General features: G+C 40.3%; 1 protein-coding gene and 1 long non-coding RNA gene across 4 annotated transcripts in view; one reads left to right on the forward strand and one right to left on the reverse strand.

Moving 5' to 3' along the window:
• Nucleotides 1-235: 235 nt before the first annotated feature.
• LOC109308013 lies at nt 236-4,510 on the forward strand. 2 transcript variants are annotated; one of them, XR_002100437.1, is made up of 3 exons: nt 236-270; nt 982-1,022; nt 2,704-4,510. It is a non-coding gene; the product is annotated as an uncharacterized LOC109308013 (long non-coding RNA). The 2 variants fall into 2 exon arrangements; XR_002100436.1 differs by lacking the exon at nt 236-270 and having other exon boundaries at nt 337-1,022.
• The window catches only part of AGGF1 (angiogenic factor with G-patch and FHA domains 1), a 39,313-nt gene continuing 24,390 nt past the window's right edge, over nt 4,465-19,387 (reverse strand). For both annotated transcript variants that reach the window (XM_019532210.1, XM_019532211.1), the window contains exons 7-14: nt 18,229-18,340; nt 16,710-16,761; nt 15,891-15,992; nt 13,953-14,118; nt 13,382-13,464; nt 8,526-8,653; nt 6,766-6,865; nt 4,465-5,526 (exon numbers count right to left, since the gene is read on the reverse strand). In XM_019532210.1, the coding sequence (XP_019387755.1) occupies nt 5,326-5,526; nt 6,766-6,865; nt 8,526-8,653; nt 13,382-13,464; nt 13,953-14,118; nt 15,891-15,992; nt 16,710-16,761; nt 18,229-18,340 (944 nt within the window). In that variant the 3' untranslated portion in view covers nt 4,465-5,325. The remainder of the gene's footprint in view (nt 5,527-6,765; nt 6,866-8,525; nt 8,654-13,381; nt 13,465-13,952; nt 14,119-15,890; nt 15,993-16,709; nt 16,762-18,228; nt 18,341-19,387) is intronic.

The following is a 19,387-nucleotide window of genomic DNA, read 5'->3' on the forward strand; positions in this document are numbered from 1 at the left end:
GGGGGGCGGGGGGCAGACACAGGGATCCTGCTAAGATGATGGGGGGAATCACTCTGACAGGTGCTGAGGGGGCAAACAGGGGAGGGGAGATCCGGCCCATGTTCCCTACCCACCAAAGGCAGCCTGGCCGCCTGGGGGTGGCGTCTGCTCCCGCAGCCTCCGTTTCCCTCGGCAGCCGGGCACCCAGCGCGCACTGCGCAGGCAGGAGGCGGGTCACGCGGTCTGCGCGCGGGAAGCGCCCCGCCCCCGCCCGGGCCTGCCGGCCCGCAGGTAAGTGCAGCGCGGGCTGGCCGAGCGGGGCCTCTGCTGGGACGCGCCGGCTGGGTGAGGGCCGGGGAGCGGCCCCTAGCGCTGCTAGTCTCGCTTGGCAGCCCCGATGGGAGGCAGCGTCCCCGCCGCGGCCGCTCGGGCCTAGGAGGGTCCCGGCGGCTCCCCGCCGCTCCGGTTTGTTCCCTGCGGCGCGCAGGGATGTGTGAGGTGCGGCCGCGTGTGCACCGATGAAGGAAACCTATAAGGGGGGATCTATATACACACTCACATCTGTACCTGTATGTATCTGTATGTCTTAGTACGTCAATATCTACCTACATATTGAGTGCATATGTACCAGCACACATATACTGATGCATCTGTGTATATTCATGCATTATGTGTGTATATGCACCAACACATACATGCACTTTCTACCATGTATGTTTGTGTGCATGTGTGCACAAACAAGCTGATACATACTATAAAATACATAACATGTATGTATGTACCAGTACACACATCCCTTTGTTTCCTTTTTGCTCACATCAGCAGGGGTGACAAGGCTGCCAGTTACCAAGGTGTTGCTTTTGAGGTTTTTGTGTGGGTACAGTGCCTGAGAAGCAGGAGGAGAGTCAAGAAGCAGCCCCTAGTGGTGTTAGAAGGGAAACATGAGGCTTTCATGCCCAGATAATGTACTTCCCACTAATATTTGTTTTCTTCCTGTATTAGCATCAAAAGGTTTTATCAAAACCAACATGCCGTGGTACCAGGTACTGTACCAGCATGTGAAGCCGGGCCTTGCTTCCTGTGTCTTGCCTTACATGATGTGTTCTGCACTACCAAGCAAGTATTAAATGGAAGAGAAAGGGCAGAAAGTAAAGGTAGCACAGCAATTGAGCCTATAATTGCACAGCAGTTTTATGTACCTTAGGTCTTCTATTTGCTTTGCTAGGGTACATTTTACTTGACAAACCCAGTTTCACTTGGTCAACTAATGGCTCAGCAGCTTTTCCACCAAAATGTTAACCATCAAAGGGAGCAACAGCATAGAAATTCAATTGTATAATCCTGTCTCATCCAACTGTAGTGTTTGGAAGAGGAAATAGTGTGTCCACAAAATAGAAAATGTGTTGGTTTACAACTTTATGCATCCTCTCCCCCCTTCAGTTGTGCTTTCTGTCTTAATTTCAAACAGCAAGCAAGCTGTTAGATGCAATCAGGGCAGCAGAGGCCAATCATTGTTTTGCTTTTGCCAGAAGACAAATCCCTTAAGTGTCCAGTGTGGTATCTGTCTTAATGTTTCATATTTATATTGTAGTACACCACCTCTTCTGGCAGAAGATGGGGCAGGAGGGCACCTTAAAAACTATGAGTCAAAGAGATGTGAGCTTTCATAGGGAACAGCCTGCTTCATTAGATGCTATGAAAGGCTGAAAGAAAAATAAGAGTCTTTTCTGGGTTTTTGATTTAACATTAACATCCCAAAACGAGATGCTCTTACAAACTTTGGTGGATGATAAACTTGCTGTTAATTGCTTTTATTCCTCTAGTTTTTCTTAATCTGATAACTATCCATATTATTTTAGCAGGATTTGGAAAAAGCACTTGCTGAATTATTTGATACTTTGCAACTTTAAAGCTAAATTATAACACTGTTCCAAAACATTATAATCTTTTTAACCTGTTGTTAGGGTCCGGCATATTCAGGTTAAAGTAACGCTGTGAATTTACTGGTGGTCAGTATTTAGTATACTATTTTTACTTCTGACTGCTTGGAAAAAAATGGTGTCACCTCATTGTGCCCACTCCACCCCAGATTAAGATGATAAATTGAGGAGGATTGAGAAGGTAAGATTAGTTATTTTGTACTGGTTCTTACTGGTTATGGCCTCCAAGATTAAAGCGGTGCAAATCAGCCCATGTTCTCTGTCCTGATTTGAGGGGAAACAATACTGCTTTTGCACATACAGTTTGCATACCCTGATGACTTTCCATATATAAGTGAAAGTGTTCAAGTGTTACATTCAGAATTACAGAATAGCCTTTCTAGCCAAAGCTCCCATCTAGCAATGGTAAGAGTCTCTTATCCCAGGAGTTGAAAATCTTTGTCCACAAAGACCTCAAGCTGCCTGTGCTTACCTGGCTGGCCTCTCTGCAGTAAGAACAAACAGGCAGGAAAGTGCTGCAGGGCTGTAGGCTGCCCAGGGCCAAGTCAGACCTTCCTGGGCTGGATCTGACTCAAGCTTCAAGTTGCCGAGCCCCATCTTAGTCAATTTAATGGGAGTTCTGTGCCTCTGGTAAGAAGCGATTGGGAACTTGTTATGCTAGCTTGCAGTTTAATAATGTCATTTAAAAACTATTTAAAAGGGAGTTGATTTATAGCTCATACATCCCCTGAACAAATATGACAAAGCTACATGAATTATTAACACTTTTTTTTTCTCCCTACAGGTTGTATGATGGAGAACTCTGTAACAGAAGACCATGGAATTTGTCAAGCCTTTGTTTAGATATTTACACTTCAGTTTTTGATCTTTTAAACTGAATTTAAGTTTAGGCAACACTAACTTTTTCCAAGCGCAAGTAGTAAAAATAGTATATTTACTGGCTGTCAGTATTCAAGAACCAGGTTGTGGTAACAGAAAGGACATTTAATGTTCTACACAACTATTCTCATTTTGTACTCCCCTCACTCTGTATTACTTGTCAAGAGTACAGTTACTCAAATCCAGGATTTTTGATACCCATGTTAAAGGCAATTATGTGGGACACATCTATATCTTATTGGTGGTGGGCAAGCTTTCTTACAGCATTACTTCAGATTAAAGTACCAGCCAACACTTGGAAAGGTAATCCAAGAAAGAAAGTTAAGGCTTCTAGTATCATGCAAAGTCTGAAGTGCAGACTTTGCATCTGTATGACTTTTGATGTTCCTTCTAACCTAATTCTGTGATTTCTGGTATGTCTTGTTAGTCTGTTACCTTGATGTGCTATACTTTATCAAGTAAATGATGCACCCTCTTTTCTCCCTTGAGTAGTCTGGATTCCTACCATTTGGCTTGAATTGAGGGAACAGCATGGCAGGGATATTAAAAAAAAAAAACTAGGCTGCAAGGCATGGCATGGCACGGCACGTTGCATTACAGCATAAGGGCGTGTTGGAGTACAATGTGTGACTAGCCCTTCTGTCATCAGGCTGTAGAACAAATGGGAAGAAAGTGCTGAAAAACACTTAAATAAGAGGGAGAGAGCTCCTCTCAAACACCTTTTAAGCATTTTAGTCAGGATCTGATTAAGAGGCTTCTCAGCTAAGAAAGTATGCCTTATTTGCAAGCATATTCATGCCTTTCTACCTGAACCACAAGTGCATTTAGCAGCTATTCACCTGAAGAGTTGTGTGGTGTTGGGTTTTGTTTGTTTTAGTGGGTAGTGGGGTGTTTGTGCTGTAAGAGCTTAAAATAATGTAATTTTCATATGCATTCCATGAGGAGGAAGCCTTCCTTTTATACGAGATCTTCATAAAAGATCCAAATTGCTCTTTCGTTTGTTTAAAAAAAATCCAGTTACTCTGAATTATTTCACTGCATTTTCCTAGTGTGAAAGTTCCTCTTCTAGGCATGTGATGAATCTCATTCCTTATAATGATAGCTTCATTTTCTTAAATGGGGGTGGGGAAGAGATGCATTCAGAAAAGTTAACCTCTGAAGCTTTAGATCTAACTTGTTACTTTGTCACTATAAAGTCCTAATGGACTTTGCTGCTGCTTAGTAAATAAGACACTGTGATTGCCAATATAGATCTTAAGACTTATGTTAAAGATATCTTCGAAGAATACTTGAGTTTAATATAAAATAAAGCAGAACATTTCTGGGTGTAATGTTTAAATGAACAAGGCATTCTTCAATAATACAAAATAAAGGCTTTAAACGACAATATTAAGTGATGAAAACCTTATCTACGCACCGGCGTGTGAAGAGAAGTAATTCCAAGATGAATGGCTGTCCTGATTTTGTTTGTTTTTAGCTTTTGGATGATATAGATAGTGCGAGTAAATGATCTGGATGTTAAGTTTGCTTAGTCTCTCTTACTTTGACGTTTTAACTTGAATGGAAACTTAGTTTAAAGAGAATTTTTACTTCCAGCATGTCAACAAGTTGATATCAAGAAGCACGCTAATTTATATATCAACAATATTTTTATTGTGTTTTTTTTTTTTTTTTTTTAAGAACATTCAATAAATATCAAGCTTTCAGTTTCAGTCGTTTTTGCGCTGAAAAGTCTGTTTTTCCCCTGGCATATGTTCCATTGCCAGCAATGGATGTGCTAGAACAAATGTTAATAAATTAATACTCCCAGATTGCAATTTCCAAAGTACTGCCTCTGTAAATGGTGTGCTAGATTTACTTAATGCAAACCTCAAATATATTCTTCATAGAAGAAAATAGGACTTTACTACAAACTGTCCTCTGACCATAATTTTTTCACCTATGCTGGTAAATTTATTTCATGAAGTACTGTATTTATAAATGCAAAGAGTAGACATAAATTGTTAAAAATACCAAGAATTTAATTTTAAATGGAGTGAGACACATCAGCACTGAATTCTATAAGCTTTGCAGTGATGTGCCTCAACAATTCTGGAACAAACATACAAGAGAAGGAAGGCAACGTGAAGCTCTTGCATTGTTTCGTGCTTTTTTTCTTTTAGTTAGAACGTAAAAAAAGAAAAGTCTGAAGTATGGGACAGCATTTTAAAATCAAACTTTGTTTCAGCTGAACTACTGTATTAAAAAAATAGACAAATTTGAAGAAGAAAAGTCCTAATCTTGAAAAATGACACAAGTATTTTCATCTCCACATTCCTCAAAACTAGAACTGCGGCAATCCGATTTATTCACTGGACATTCATAAATGTAGACTAGGATAAACCAAACAAGACTACAGTTAATTTTGCAGACATTCCGCACAACTGTATATTACATGTACCCTTCCCCACACCCCCAGGTAAAGTAAAAATAAACTCTCCCAAACTATTTACATACAGAAATTAACTTGTACTGGGATTAAGCGATTTCATTCTGCAGTCCCTCTAACCCAAGGCATAATTTTGGGTGCATCTTTCTGTGGTTTAGGTTCCTGGAAGTTTTCAGCAAATCTTTCTCTTGCTTTATCCCAGTTCTTTTTGTTCTTGTTTTGGATGATGGAAACATCTTCAACTGAGGTTGGTCTACTTGTACCTAAGCCTGCATGAGTCTTGTGTAGCTGAAGCTGGATCTATCAAACATGTTGAAAAAAAGTGTTATGTACTTCCATATTTAAAATACTTTCAAATTACTGTACATTAGACTGTGTAATACTTGCAAAATTTGTTTAGTCCTGTAGTCTAAACAAAAACACAACAAAAGTCATGTCATACACATATACATGAACATGATTTAATGCTGATAAAAGCTTGCTAGTAACCCTGTTCATTTTGGAGGTGATTTAAGAAAACTAACAGTCTGAATTTGTGTTAGATGCTGGAACATTTGAGTACATGCACAGCTAGTTCAACAATTTTTGGATCATTCTGCATTCTCAGATTACAGTCCTGATGCTCTACCTCTACTATAGAGGACTAGGAGACAGTATTTTAGTGGGTCAGTAATCAAGAGTGGACAGCCCCTGCAAGGCAGACAGATTACAATCTACAATATCTGCATGCATCTCCCTCGCTACAATTCATCCGACTTTTTCCTGCAAATGCCAGATTCTCTGTCTGTAATATAGCACTGTCACATTTAAATATCACATCAATTGCCCATTCCATGTTTTTTTCTGGCATTGGTATAGCCAAAAAGATCAGCTTTTGGGTATGGTCATTGATATTAAAATAATCCAAATCTCAAGTCTGTTTTGTAGAACAATTTCACACATCATGTTATTTAATGGTGTTCAGTAACCTTTCATGTGATTTTTTTGGGGTATTACACCCAATTCTTTAGCCTCAGCTATCCCCCTCGCTCAGATACTAGTGCTGTTCTGAAGATCTTTCATCTTTCCATGCAAACCACAATGAAGGGGATAAAATGCTGTATAGGTGCTGGGCAGCACTAAATTTCAGTTGCCTGCTACTAAAAAGTAGAACTCCCATGAAAGTCTGAGTTACCCAGTAGATAGCCAGATGAAGTGGACTGTACTGACTCGCACAACAAACTGGAATTGGAACATAGGCCTTTCTGTGATTATCTCTTGATTGTTGTTAGCTCTGCTACATTCAAGTGAGGCCCAACCCTGGATCTCGCTCAGAGACCAACTTCTGAAATATCTGCAAGTCCCTTGCAAAAGACAGAACAAAGCCAAAAGGAGGATTGAAAACAATTATGTGAAATTTTTAGATGGCTAATCACTACTTGAGTTTCCACACCCAGTGCTCTGATGCATCTAAAATGACCAACAGTGAACCTATTTTGCAATGCAAATATAATTACAAAAAATAGATTACACCAAAATAATCAAGTCAGAAAGACCTACCGGATCCTTCATACCACCACCATCCTTGCCTAACCCTTCTCCTTTTTTCCATCCCATCTTCTCCAGCATTTTACGGCCTTTGTTGCTATCACCAATTTCACTTGGAAAAAAAAAAAATTAACAAATAAGGAAGATTAACAATAAGCAATACAGACAATAAGCAACATTTGACTCTTTCCTATTAAGCTTAGACTATTACCCCAACATATAAACCTGTGGTCCAAATGTTGCTCTTACAAAAGTAGGAAACAGCAAGCGAGTGTTACATGGTATACAAGCACATCTGGGTTTGTGCGTTTGCCCGCTAGATTCTACTAAACATAGCAAAAAGGTTATTAAGACTTTGCTCAGTTTTTGTTGGCACAGACGTGTTTGTATATATTTGCCTTCTCAAACTGATTTAATGGTGCCTTGTGTGGAGAGTTGCCATTTTACATTAATGTTATTGTTCTAGTCTTGGCTGGCTATATTTTCATGTACAGATATTAGAACTTACGTTTAAAAGTTTCCTCTATATTTCTTCAAAGGAAATTCCCCCATAAAAACTGTATCCTTTATCACTCAATATCTTCTGCTATTAATAATAGTAATCACCAGATACAGCTTCATAAACACCCAGAAAAACAATTCACATACCTTGTAATCCATGCTTTGTAATATTTGCAGTAAAATACTTTTCAGTGCTCACAAAGATATGCTTATACTTTTCTACATGCAGAAGTTTAACAAAAAAATGTATTCATGAAATATTACTCTGATGAAGACTACACTGCATTTGAAATGTTTGACGTCTAATCCAACCATGCAGTTGATCCAATAAAAGGAAATCCCCCACAATAACCCTTGCCTCTTTTCTACCTAAATATACCCATTCACAAATTAAGCTTGTGAATTTGAATATGATCTAGAGCTAACAGGAGAATCAGCAGGATGGCTCAAAGATAGTTGGAATGCCAAAGCCCCTGCCAGCTCTTTCTGCCTGTGCCCATGGAGGCTCTACAGGCATGCTCCACTCACCACCAAGGCTTCCACCCAGTTTGTGGTCTGGCTCTGCAGGGACTTTAGGCTGCACATCCCTGCCAAAGAGAGCCAGGTGGCAGAGGGCCTGCAGTTTAAGCTGATCAGATCCCTAATGAAGCAGGAGTGCACATGGGGTAGTTTTACTTAGCTGCTGTGGCAGTGCCTGCACTGGGGCACCGAGGGGGGCTTGTGACACTCTAGTTGAGAACCATCACCCTGCCAGAAAGTCACTAAATGAAGAGAAGTAGGGAGATGATCAGCATTGAACTGGAGACAGAAAACTACTAAAATGGTATTGTCTTCACTTAATGTTTCAGCAGCAGAACAGGAAAAAAACAATAACTTTGAATGTACATTTTAAATTTTGATAGAATGAGTCCTGGGATTTCAAAGCAGCAAGTTGAATTCTACTGGGGAGAATTATAATTGAATTACTGTACAGGCAGTTCGAAACCATTTCCAATTCCAGGGCAAATTTCTTACCGTCTCAATATTAAGTCTGGGAAGCATACAAATGGGGAAAATGTCTTCCTTAATATGCACTTAAAATTACTTTAAAAACTAATTTGCCTTGAGGAGGTTGGATTAGATGCCTCCTGGAGTCAATCCCCCTACTTTTTTCCTCTATGATTCAGCCCAGTTGATATCAAATCAGGCTAACTATTAACAATTCACTAAACTATACTGAATATTAAAGGTTTATGATGTTTTAAGAGTAAAGAATGGTTTTATACACTTACACATGGACAGAAGCTGGAATATCATCTCTCTGAAAAGTTCCTTCACTTCCAACAGTTTCTCTGCGTTTTCCAGCTCTGTCTTTGTACTTTGGATTCTTTACTACTTTGTCATCTTCGTAGTCTGTGTTCTTTACAAATATAAAGCAACAAAAGAACTAGTGAAAAAAAAAGACTGGCTTTAAATGTTTTTTTTTATTCTTCTTCTCCAAAAAACAGCACTTAAAACAGGCTCACCATGTTTTATTAGTTTTAAACCTTACAAGCAAAAATTAAAATTCCTCATTCAATAGTTCATGCCTTTGCCATCACCATATAGTAATACAACTTTAATTCATTCATTCTATGGTATGCTATAAAATCAAAACCACACTCTTTAATCTCTATTAGTCCAATGCTACTGCAATCATTGGACACATGAAATACCTTGGCACAAAAATCCCAATTTCCTCAGGTAGTAGAAAAACACTAAAGATTCTGAATACTACAATTTTATCTGTATATGTAGTAGAGCTGTGCAAAATTTCACCCGCAGTTTCATTTCGACGCTGTTTCGACGTGTTTTAGGTTTGAAACAGCTAAATTGAAATGAAACAGCTTCTAAACAACCTCGAAACAAAACGAGTTTTGAAACTCAGGCTGGGCTTACCTTCAGGGAAACAGAAACTAAAGTAAGGAGAGGGAGGGGAAAAGGGAGGGAAGAGTACTCTCATTATTGACTGTAGCTGGCCAGTGACTGTCAATCCTTCCCGGAGGTCCCTTCCAAGCCCAGCGCTCTGGGGGAGGGATGGAAAAACTGCCTAAAAAGGCAGCATTGTTTGAACTGCCCTGCTTTCTGCCTTGGTGTCAGCTGAGTGAGGGCGCACCTTAACACACACACACACAGTGTCACCCACCCATGTCATGAGTTTTGCCTGTCAGCAGGTAGAGGTGCAGGGCCCCACAACCCAGACTTCCCCTGCACTTATCTCCTTGATAGCTGGCAGGCTTCGTGGATGTAGCAGGGCCTAGCAGGCCTGCAGTTTTCACACCCTTGTGCCTCAAGACAGACAGTCCTATAAGCGCTCATGTCACGAGTTTTGCTTGTCCGCAGCTTGAGGTGCAGTTTTTCCTAAACCCCTATACCTATCTCCTTGAAACTTGGCAAGCTGCATGCCCTAAGAAGGGGCTACTATTCCTGCAAGTTTCATCCAAACCAGGCCAAAAATGACAAGTTATAGGCTGTTTTGAGCTCTCCCATTATAGTATATGGACGAACGTTGAAACAGCAAAACTGTTTTGATGAAACAAAATGGAACAGCAGTTTTGACTCCAAATGAAATTTTAAACGAAGTTCTGTCAAAAAGCAAGTTGAAATGGAACACTGCCATTTTGCACAGCCCTAATATGTAGTGCTCCAGGAATCCTTTAAGTCTTTTGCACTGCTTTATCAGGATGGAATTCTGTACGTGCTTAGGTTCTGTGCTGATGCCATTGCACTATTCAGCACAACCTGAAGACCTCCCATTTCCTATGGGAATGCAACTGCACAGGTCCTGTTTGTGACTATGGTTAAAGTTGCATTCCAAAACATCTTTAAAATGTGGCATCTTGTACATGCTATATACTCCCACACACCATTTTAAGGGGTACATATCCCTATATATGTATAAAATATACTCATTTCTGTTCGTCTTTATAGGCAACCAACTAGGGGCTGTGCTCTTCCTGACCCGCTGCCCACAAATACGGGAGAATTGGTGTGGAATGTAGTAGTGCATGGCAACTTGGGCAGCAGCAACCATGCGATGATCAAGTTCAAGAACCTGAGGAAAGGAAGGAAGGAGAGCAACAGAGTAAGCACCCTGGACTTCAAAAAAGCAGACAGATTATCAGGGAACTCATGGGCAGGATCCCAAGAGAAGTCAGTGTGAGGGGGAAGGATCCCTTGTGAAGTCAGTCTGAGGGGGGAGAGGAGTCCAGGAAAGCCTTTAAAGAAGCCTTACGGAGAGTGCAGGAACAAACCACCCCACATCCCAATGTGCAGGAAGACTAGCAAGTATGGTAGAAGCCCAGCCTGGCTTAGCTTTACTCTTTTGTAAGCTAAATCACAAAGAGGAAGCTTATAAGAAGTTGCAACTTGGACAAAGAACTCAGGAGGAGTATAAAAGCATTGCTCAGGCATGCAGGGATGAAGTCAGGAAGACCAAAGTGCAATTGGAGTTGCAACTAGCAAGAAACATGAAGGATAACAAGAGTTTCTACAAGTATGTCAATAACAAGAGCAGGATTGGGGAAGTATGGGTCCCTTACTCTAAACGGGGGAAGCAATCTAGTGACAGAGTATGTAGAAAAGGCCTTTTTCACCTCAGGCTTCACAGGCAACGTCAGCTCCCAGGCTACTGCACCTGACAGCAGTTTGGGGAAGAGGTGAACAGCCAGTGGCAACAGAACAGGTTAGGGACTATTTAGAAAAACTGAACATATACATGTTTGTGGGGCTGGATGGGATGCACCCAAGGATGCTGAGGATGTGATTGCAGAGCCATTGGCCATCATCTTTGTAAACACATGGCAATTGGGAGAGGTCCTGGATGATTGGAAAAGGGCAAATACAGTGCCCACCTTTAAGAAAGGGAAGAGGGATCTGGGGAACTACAAACCAGTCAGCCTCACCTCAGTCCTTGGAAAAATCATAGAGCAGAGCCTCAAGGAATCCATTTAAACCTTCAAGGAGAAGGTGGAACAGTCTGCATGGATTCACCAAGGACAAGTCAAGCCTGACCAACTTGATCGTCTTCTATGATGAGATGACTGGCTCTGTGGATGCGGGGAGACCAGTGGATGTGGTATACTTTGACTTTAGCAAGACTTTTGATACGGTCTCCTACAACACTCTGGCAAGCAAGATAAGGAAGTATGGGTTGGATGAATGGACTACAGTGGACAGAAAACTGACTGGATCATCAGGCTCAGAGGGTAGTAGTCAATAGGTCAATGTCTAGTTGGCAGCTGGTATCAAGTGGAGTACCCCATGGGTTGGTCCTGGGGTTAAGTTTTGTTCACTGTCTTCATCAATGACCTGGAAGATGGCATAGAGTCATAGGCGATGCATAGAGGGGACAGTGCAGGGGGCAGGCTGCCAGTGCAGCCACCGGCAACTGCAGGCAGTCCCCCCCCCCACTGCTGACACAGCCGCAGTCACCTATGAGCGATCCCCACTTGCCACTATCACTGTGCCTCCCCAGCCTCAGCAGGCACACACTGTTCATGCAGAAAGTGCATCCTCAGCAAGTTTGTAGGTGACACCAAGCTGCAGGGAGACGTAGATGAGCCGGAGCGTAGGGTTAGGATTCGGAGAGACCTTGACATATTGAAGGACTGGACCAAAATAAATCTTACGAGGTTCAATAAAGACAAGTGCGAGGTCCTGCACTTACGATGGAACAATCCCATGCACCAATACAGGCTGGGGACTGACTGACTAGGCAGCAGCTCTGCAGAGAAGGATCTGGGGACAGTGGACAATAAGATGAATATAAGCTGACAATGTGTCCTTGTTGCAAAGAAGAGTAATAGCATACTGGGCTGCATTAGTAGGAACATTGGCAGGAAGTCAAGGGAAGTGATTCTTCCCCTCTATTCAGCACTGATGAGGCCACATCTGGAGTACTGTGTCCACTTTTGGGCCCCCCACTACAGAAAGGATGTGGACAAATTGGAGAGTCCAGCAGAGAGCAATGAAAATGGCTGGGGCACACGACTTCCGAGGAGAGGCTGAGGGAACTGGGCTTATTTAGTCTGCAGAAGAGAAGACTGAGGGAGATTTAAGAGCAGCCTTCAACTACCTGAAGGCAGGGGGGAAGGGGGGTTCTAGAGGATGGAGCTGGACTGTTTTCAGTGGTGGCGGATGACAGAACAAGGAGCAATGCTCTCAAGTTGCAGCAAGGGAAATTTAGGTAGGTATTAGAAAAAAACCACCACTCACTAGGAGGGTAGTAAAAACACTAGAGCAGGTTACCCAGAGCGGTTGTAGACTCTCCATCCTCGGAGGTTTTTAAGATCTAGCTAGACAAAACCTTGGCTGGGATGATCTAGTCAGGCACGGTCCTGTTTTGAGCAGGGGGCTGGACTACATGATCTCCTGAGGTCCCTAATTTTCTATGATTCTACATACAGTAAAAGCTCTGTTATTCAGCATCCCCCATTCCTGGGGGATGCCAGATAACAAGATATGTCGGTTAATTGAGCGGCCCCAGCTGCCACTTCTTCCGCTGTGTCTGGGGCATCCCTTCTGCAGCATTGCTGCCCCTCCTGAGGACCCTGTGGAACAGGGAGGTGGGCCCTGCACAGCCCGTTTTGCCTCCAGGCCTTGGAGGCTTGGAGAAACCAGAAGTACCATGTGGATACTTCCAGTTTCACATTTCCTTACAAGGCAGCATGGTGGTTAACAGAGCATGCTGGCTTGTAAGGTGCCCGAGAGTTTACTGTATGACTATTTCAGTCGATCACAATAGTTGTGTGAGATAGTTTGGAAAAATTAAAACAATGATAAAAATATCATAACCTCTTTTTAAAGATAAGCCCATATTGAGCTGCCTCTGCTCCTAGAGCTTCTGGCAGCAGTCCTAGAGCTTCTGGCAGCAGTCAGCAGCCAAATGAACTGTGGTAGCCAGCTGAAGTGGGAGCATCTACATGATTAGATGCCAGCGACAGAATCCTGACTCCGCTGGGAGGGGGTGGAAGGTTCTGATTAGCCTTCGAGAGAGCACAAACACTCAAAAAATGTGCCAAAAGAACTCTGTTGCATAGTCTAGGCCTAATTGAGTTGAAAGAACCCATTTAAACTTCAGACCACTCCAAGCTTATTGAAAACCTACCTGTAAACCATATTTTACCCGTATTTTTTTTAATGCTTTTCTTCTGACTAATTCCCTCTCTTCTTTGCTAAGCACCGGAGAAGCTAAAAAGCCAAAAACAAAACCATAACATATATTATCCAAATACGTCTGAAGTAGAGAAAGAACTAATATTACAGATTTGTTTTAACTAGTACTGGTCCAAGATTGCCAATATCACTTAGTACTGAGTATAGGCACTGGATGTAATGCACTTAAGATTCCTTCAAGAAAAACTGATAGCTATAGTATGAATAAACTAAACATAGCATCTATATTACACGTTGAATTCAAAGCACACAATGCTAATTAAATAAATTTAATTTTTACTGTATTCATTTATATGAGTATTTCTTCTAGGGTTATGTATGTATTAACTCCCTCCCCCTGAAAAAGCACAGCACTTAGTACACTGAAAATAAGAGAACCTATCTGAAACAAGATTAATTCATTCAGAAAGAGGGCTACTATTTTATATCCTATTTTATTCTCTCTTGACTTTTTATAAAGAGTTACTGTCAAAACCCACAATTTAGCAATAACATCCACTTACTACAAGTTTCCTTTTTCTTATCAAGGCGAAGGTGTGCTCTCACTTGTCCTGGTTCACATCCATCACATGTGTCGCTGCCAGGGTGTATGTGAAATGATAACACTGTTTCTCCAATCTTAACTTCATCCCCATGTTCCAGAACATAGGGATCACATTTTGTTTTAGGCTACAGAAAAAAGATTTAAATAATTTTGTCAGCAATATCACCACTGTATATTCCATGCATACTACTCATTAATGTATCATTCAGTTCTGTCTAGTGGACACTGAGATACATTCAACTTAACTGGTGCCCCTAAAGTCTAACTATTTTAACTGGAGCAGATTTCTCAATTCCTATTACAAAACTAAATGTGAAGTTTTATTACAAGCATGCCTAAAATGGAGCATAAACAGAGAAATTAATAATGTATGGTAAAAAGACCATGCAATAAGAGATAGTGGGTGCATCTACACCTGCAATTAATGCAAAGCAATAAACTCTGGAGCAGTCTGAGCCAGAGTAAACCAACTCCCGGGTGCAGCATCTATACATGCACCCTGGAGAGTACCGATTTGAGCCATGGTGGAGCAGTTTATACCAAGGCTGCTTAGCTCCGAGTGGCAGTATTGGGCAGCAGAGGGGCTGGCTGGAGTATCAGGGTGTTGAAAGTGCAGAGTTATGTGGCTAGACATCAGGCAGGAGTCTGGCCCCCAGCTGACTGTCCTGATAGGGAGCATCTTACACCTGCGCTCAGCATCTACACATGTTTAATCACAGTAAATTACCGCAGCGTAAAATAGTACTATCCCTGACAGTATTATCTTACTGTGGCATAAATTAATTTACTGTAGCCTAATACTGTCGCACATGTATTAAGTGATGCTCTACTCTGCAGCCACTTAGTCTACTCTTTAGTAAAGTGCATATGGAGCTGTGGCCAATGACGACTTAAAGTGTGATTTTAATGTAAAATAAACCCAAGAACTGTCATTTACTGGGCCAAGCCGCAGGGTCAATCCAGTATCCTATGGCACTGAGTATACTGCTGGGAGGAGGGGAGGGGCTTTCTGTTTTGTTAATAATCCCGCCTTCTTATTTTCTCTCTCTCTCACATTTTATTTGCCTTTTTGACTGCTGCTGAACACTGGAGCTGATACTTTTAATAAACTGTCCACAATGAACCCAAAAATCTCTTTCCCATGTGGTAACAGTTAGTGTCATCATGTACGTATGTTTTGGGTTATTCCCCTCCCCCACTCACCATGTGCATCGCCTTGCATTTATTAACACTGAATTTCATCTTGACTGTTCGGCTCAATTGCTCAAAATTCCTCAGTAGCTCTTTGCAGTCTATTTTACTTGTTACCTCTCTCTCTTTGTGTTATCTGCAAACTTAGCCACCTCACTCTTCACTCCCCTTTCCAAATTATTTATGAATATATTAAACAACACTGGTCCCAACACAGATCCTGGGGGAACCCCACTGTTTACTTCCTTCTATTCTGAGAACCTACCATTTATACTCTGTTTTCCTTCCTTAAACCAATTTCTGATCCACCAGTGAACCTTCCCTCTAATACCATGACAATTTAATTTCACTAAGAACCTCTGAAGTGGAACATTGTTAAAGATTTTAAAAGTCAAAATATAGACTAAAATGGAGCCTGATCCATATGCTTGTTGATACGCTCAAAGAATGGGCAGGTTGGTGAGACAAGACATCCCTTAGATAAAGATAAAAATATGCTGATATCTCTTCAGAAAGCCCAGTTCACCCATGTACTGAACAATCCTTTTTTTCTTTTTTTAGATTTGTTTCTAAAGTTTACTGCAAACAGAAGTTAAACTCACTAGCCTTTAATTCCCTTTTTCTGGAGCCCCTTTTAAAGACTAACCCTACAACTACAGTTTCTTTAAAACGCAGTAGATATATTTCCTAATTATACAATGCTCACCTGTAGAATCTGATTTCCATTAACAACTGTGCCATTCTGACTGCCCTGATCCACAAGAACATAGTTTTGCAATTCATGGTCGAAGTATACTTCTGCATGAAACTAAAAGAAGAAATGAAATTTTTCCCCCCATTGCCCCGTGCTTAATTTACATAGTATTTAATGCAAGATTACAGAACAAATTTTTGTATACCATTAAATATACAACTAAATACTGTAAAGGTGTGAAAAAGCCATAAAAACACTATTGTGTGCGTTTTACTGATAATATAACACAAGTATTGGCTGAAAAAATTGTAAAAAATAATTAAAATCAAAACAGACAATAACAAAAACAAAAAGCCCATTACATATCAGTCCACTACTGCAAATCTTTACCCAAAGGATCTCTCCTGTCAAATATTTATAAAGCTCCTAATTTCTGCCTCAATCCTTGTGGAATAAAATCAATGCCATTATTTCAAAAGGGTAATTAGTTATGTAGCTCTCATGTTACATGGGCCTTCATAACAGCAACGATCCAAGTGAAAACCATGCTTTCACTTCTAAGTAACTAATATTTTAAAGTTTAAAAATAAGCAACCTTTTGCTGCAAAGGAAAAAAAAACCCAAACCAAAAAACCCACACTTCCCCATTCATAACTCCACAACTCTTTTGCGATGAAAACATACTTACAACACAAAATTCCCCTTGCTCTCTCTCAGCAAGGGGCAGTGGACTAATCCTGAGGAAAAAATTAACAGTAGAACAAGTGTATTTTGTAGATTAGGCAGTACAGGCCTGCCACAGGGAACAACCCAAAAGAATCTGTGAATTACCTTACTGACTGCAACCTCAGGAATTTGGAGCGTATGTTCCATTTCTTTCTCTCTGCAAAGATAGGTTTATAGTTAATTTGATTCTTGTCATGTACAATTATGTGATTTTACAATGTGGTAGCAGAGAAGTCTGACAGACTTCACATCACTATATTAGTTATAAGCTTTTGAAGAAAAATAATTTAAAATAACGAGTAATATCAAAGTTCCTTCCTTAAGAATGAATCCTAATGACAAGTTTCTTTCTAAACAATAAACAAACTTTACAGATTATACCCCAATATACAGATTACGATCTAATACAATGAAGTGTGTGCGTGCAAGTACATAGCAGAAACAACCAACTCCCCACATCAACTCCAGAGCCACACAACTGTAGGCTGATGAGAACCGATTTCCACAAAACAGCATGGCAGGATGTGCAACTGTCAGGATTTAGAATCAGACCCTATCATATCATTAAATGGATATCTGCAAGGGACCTAAACGTAGCAGGCAATAATTATATAAATTTGAAATACTCATCTCTACTCTTAAACATTTAGGGAGAAATCTTAATTTCATACAAGTTGAGGGGGATGATGACACATGACCACCCAAAAAAAGTGTTAGGTTGTGGAAACGCCACACAGGGGCACCCTGCATCCCACTTCTGCTCTTCAGCATGTCTATACAGCAGCATTTAAGGGAAGAGTATGCTTTTTTAGTATCAGGCAAGGGATGAGATCACCGGAACCATGAATTGTATGGACCTACTGGCCAGGACTGTGGTGCATGGGTTGTGAAATAGTTTGCTGTTACAACTTTGGAGGCTGATATAGGAGCCGATGCATACTCTTGCAGCAATTGAGACGCAAACCCAGAGAGGCACCAAGGAATTTCCATCCATCCTAATATACAAAGGTGAATTTTGCAGAGTCGTTAACTCAGCAGTCAGTCTGTAGATCAGCATTTATGCAGTACTCTTCATAACTGCAACCCACAAATATCATGATGTATAATAGATGAAAGAGGCAAAATGTAGACAATTCCTGGGGAATCCACTACTCCTGCATTAAACATATTCAGGTAGGCCTTCAATGTCCACAAGAAGCAGACACACTTTTGAAGATCTTATCCAAGACAACTAGGAAGAGTACATCACTGAACTTGATTTCTGAATTTTAGAAAGATGAAAGACTCAGTCAACCCTCCTGGAATTTGAATATTTGAAAGATCCAGGATTTCATCAAAGACACTAGATATACTTTATTCTGTCCTGATTTTCTGAAGTCTTTCTTCTTACTCTGGAAAAAGCCATTCAGCGACTCAGAAAAGGTTTTTTACCTTCCTATAAGAAAATAGCTTTCACGGATTTCCCTGCACTTAAAGAATGCTAATGTCATTTACAAACTCACCAGTTAATACTGTTCAAAACCTCAGAATTTGTAAGACAACAAACAAACTGACGGCTAATCTTACAGTTTTTCAAAGTTAGGCACGAGACAAGATGCATGTAATAAATTCCAGTCAATTTTACCTTCCAATTGTAGCAGGCTTCACAGCTGTGATAATATAAAGCGATCCGGTCTGTAGTACAGGTGATCTAATCACAATTACTCTGATACAGGGAGGCCAGATTCTTTCTTCATCTATATCCATAAAAAAAAATAATGTTAGTAAAACCAAAGATGAAAACTGTGATCACAGTCCACTCAATTTTCAAATGACTGTAAAGGATTTAGCCAAAAAACCTAACCTGTAATCAATGTGAGTAACATGGAAAAGTTCTGGGTCATTTCTTAAAATGGAAATGTACAAGTATATTTGATAGAAAAACATGATTAAATTATTCTTTCAAAGGCTTATTTACCTGTTCCTAGACCAAACTGCATTATAATTTTCCCCTTCTGCATTCACTAGTCTATTCTAATTTATTTGGAGCATGTGTATCAAATGCTTTTACATACTCTTAATTTTTGGGGCATTACAGATAAAGCTGGGAATAAAAAAAGAAAAGAGTCTTGTTAAATGAAGTTTTATTTTGAAAAGACTTATCTAAAAAAATAGTACCTTCTTAGTCCAACATGACTCTTGGATGCATTCAGAATTATATACAGTTACTGCAGTGGCTAAAACTTAGAATTTAATATTAAATATTTTACTCCTAAAAGGACTACAAAGCCATTACATCTACAAATTAAGCACTGCATTCTGTTGCTTCTCATGCATTAAAAGATCTGTTAATTAAATTCTAACTGCTGGGGTATACTCTGTCCTTAATATACATAAACAAAAACACAGTTATAGTGATGCTGAGAAGGTATAAGTGAAGGTGCAATGGGAAAACTGTATTCTATGGGTGTAAATAAGGACAGATCTGGCTTGCTGTTTCTTTATTCCTCTGGTACAGCAGAAATTGATAGCTATCAGACATTTTAAATAAAAGAAGAAAAACTAATTAAGATGTCACAAGGTTACTAAAGTACCCAGATACCATTCTTTAACTACAGAACCTCTATCTACAGCTATTTATAGATGTTTAAAAAAAGAAAAGAAAAAATACACACTTTATTGGAAGATGCAGTGCATTAGCTCAAGCCAGTTTTGTAGCATCTATATAGATCAGGCATTTCAGTGGGTTTTTTTGGCATGTTTATCTAATAGCTGACTGAATCACCTATTAGATAAATGTGCCC

Source organism: Crocodylus porosus, unplaced genomic scaffold, assembly GCF_001723895.1.
Source record: "Crocodylus porosus isolate Cpor-Errol unplaced genomic scaffold, CroPor_comp1, whole genome shotgun sequence".
Lineage (NCBI taxonomy): Eukaryota > Metazoa > Chordata > Crocodylia > Crocodylidae > Crocodylus > Crocodylus porosus.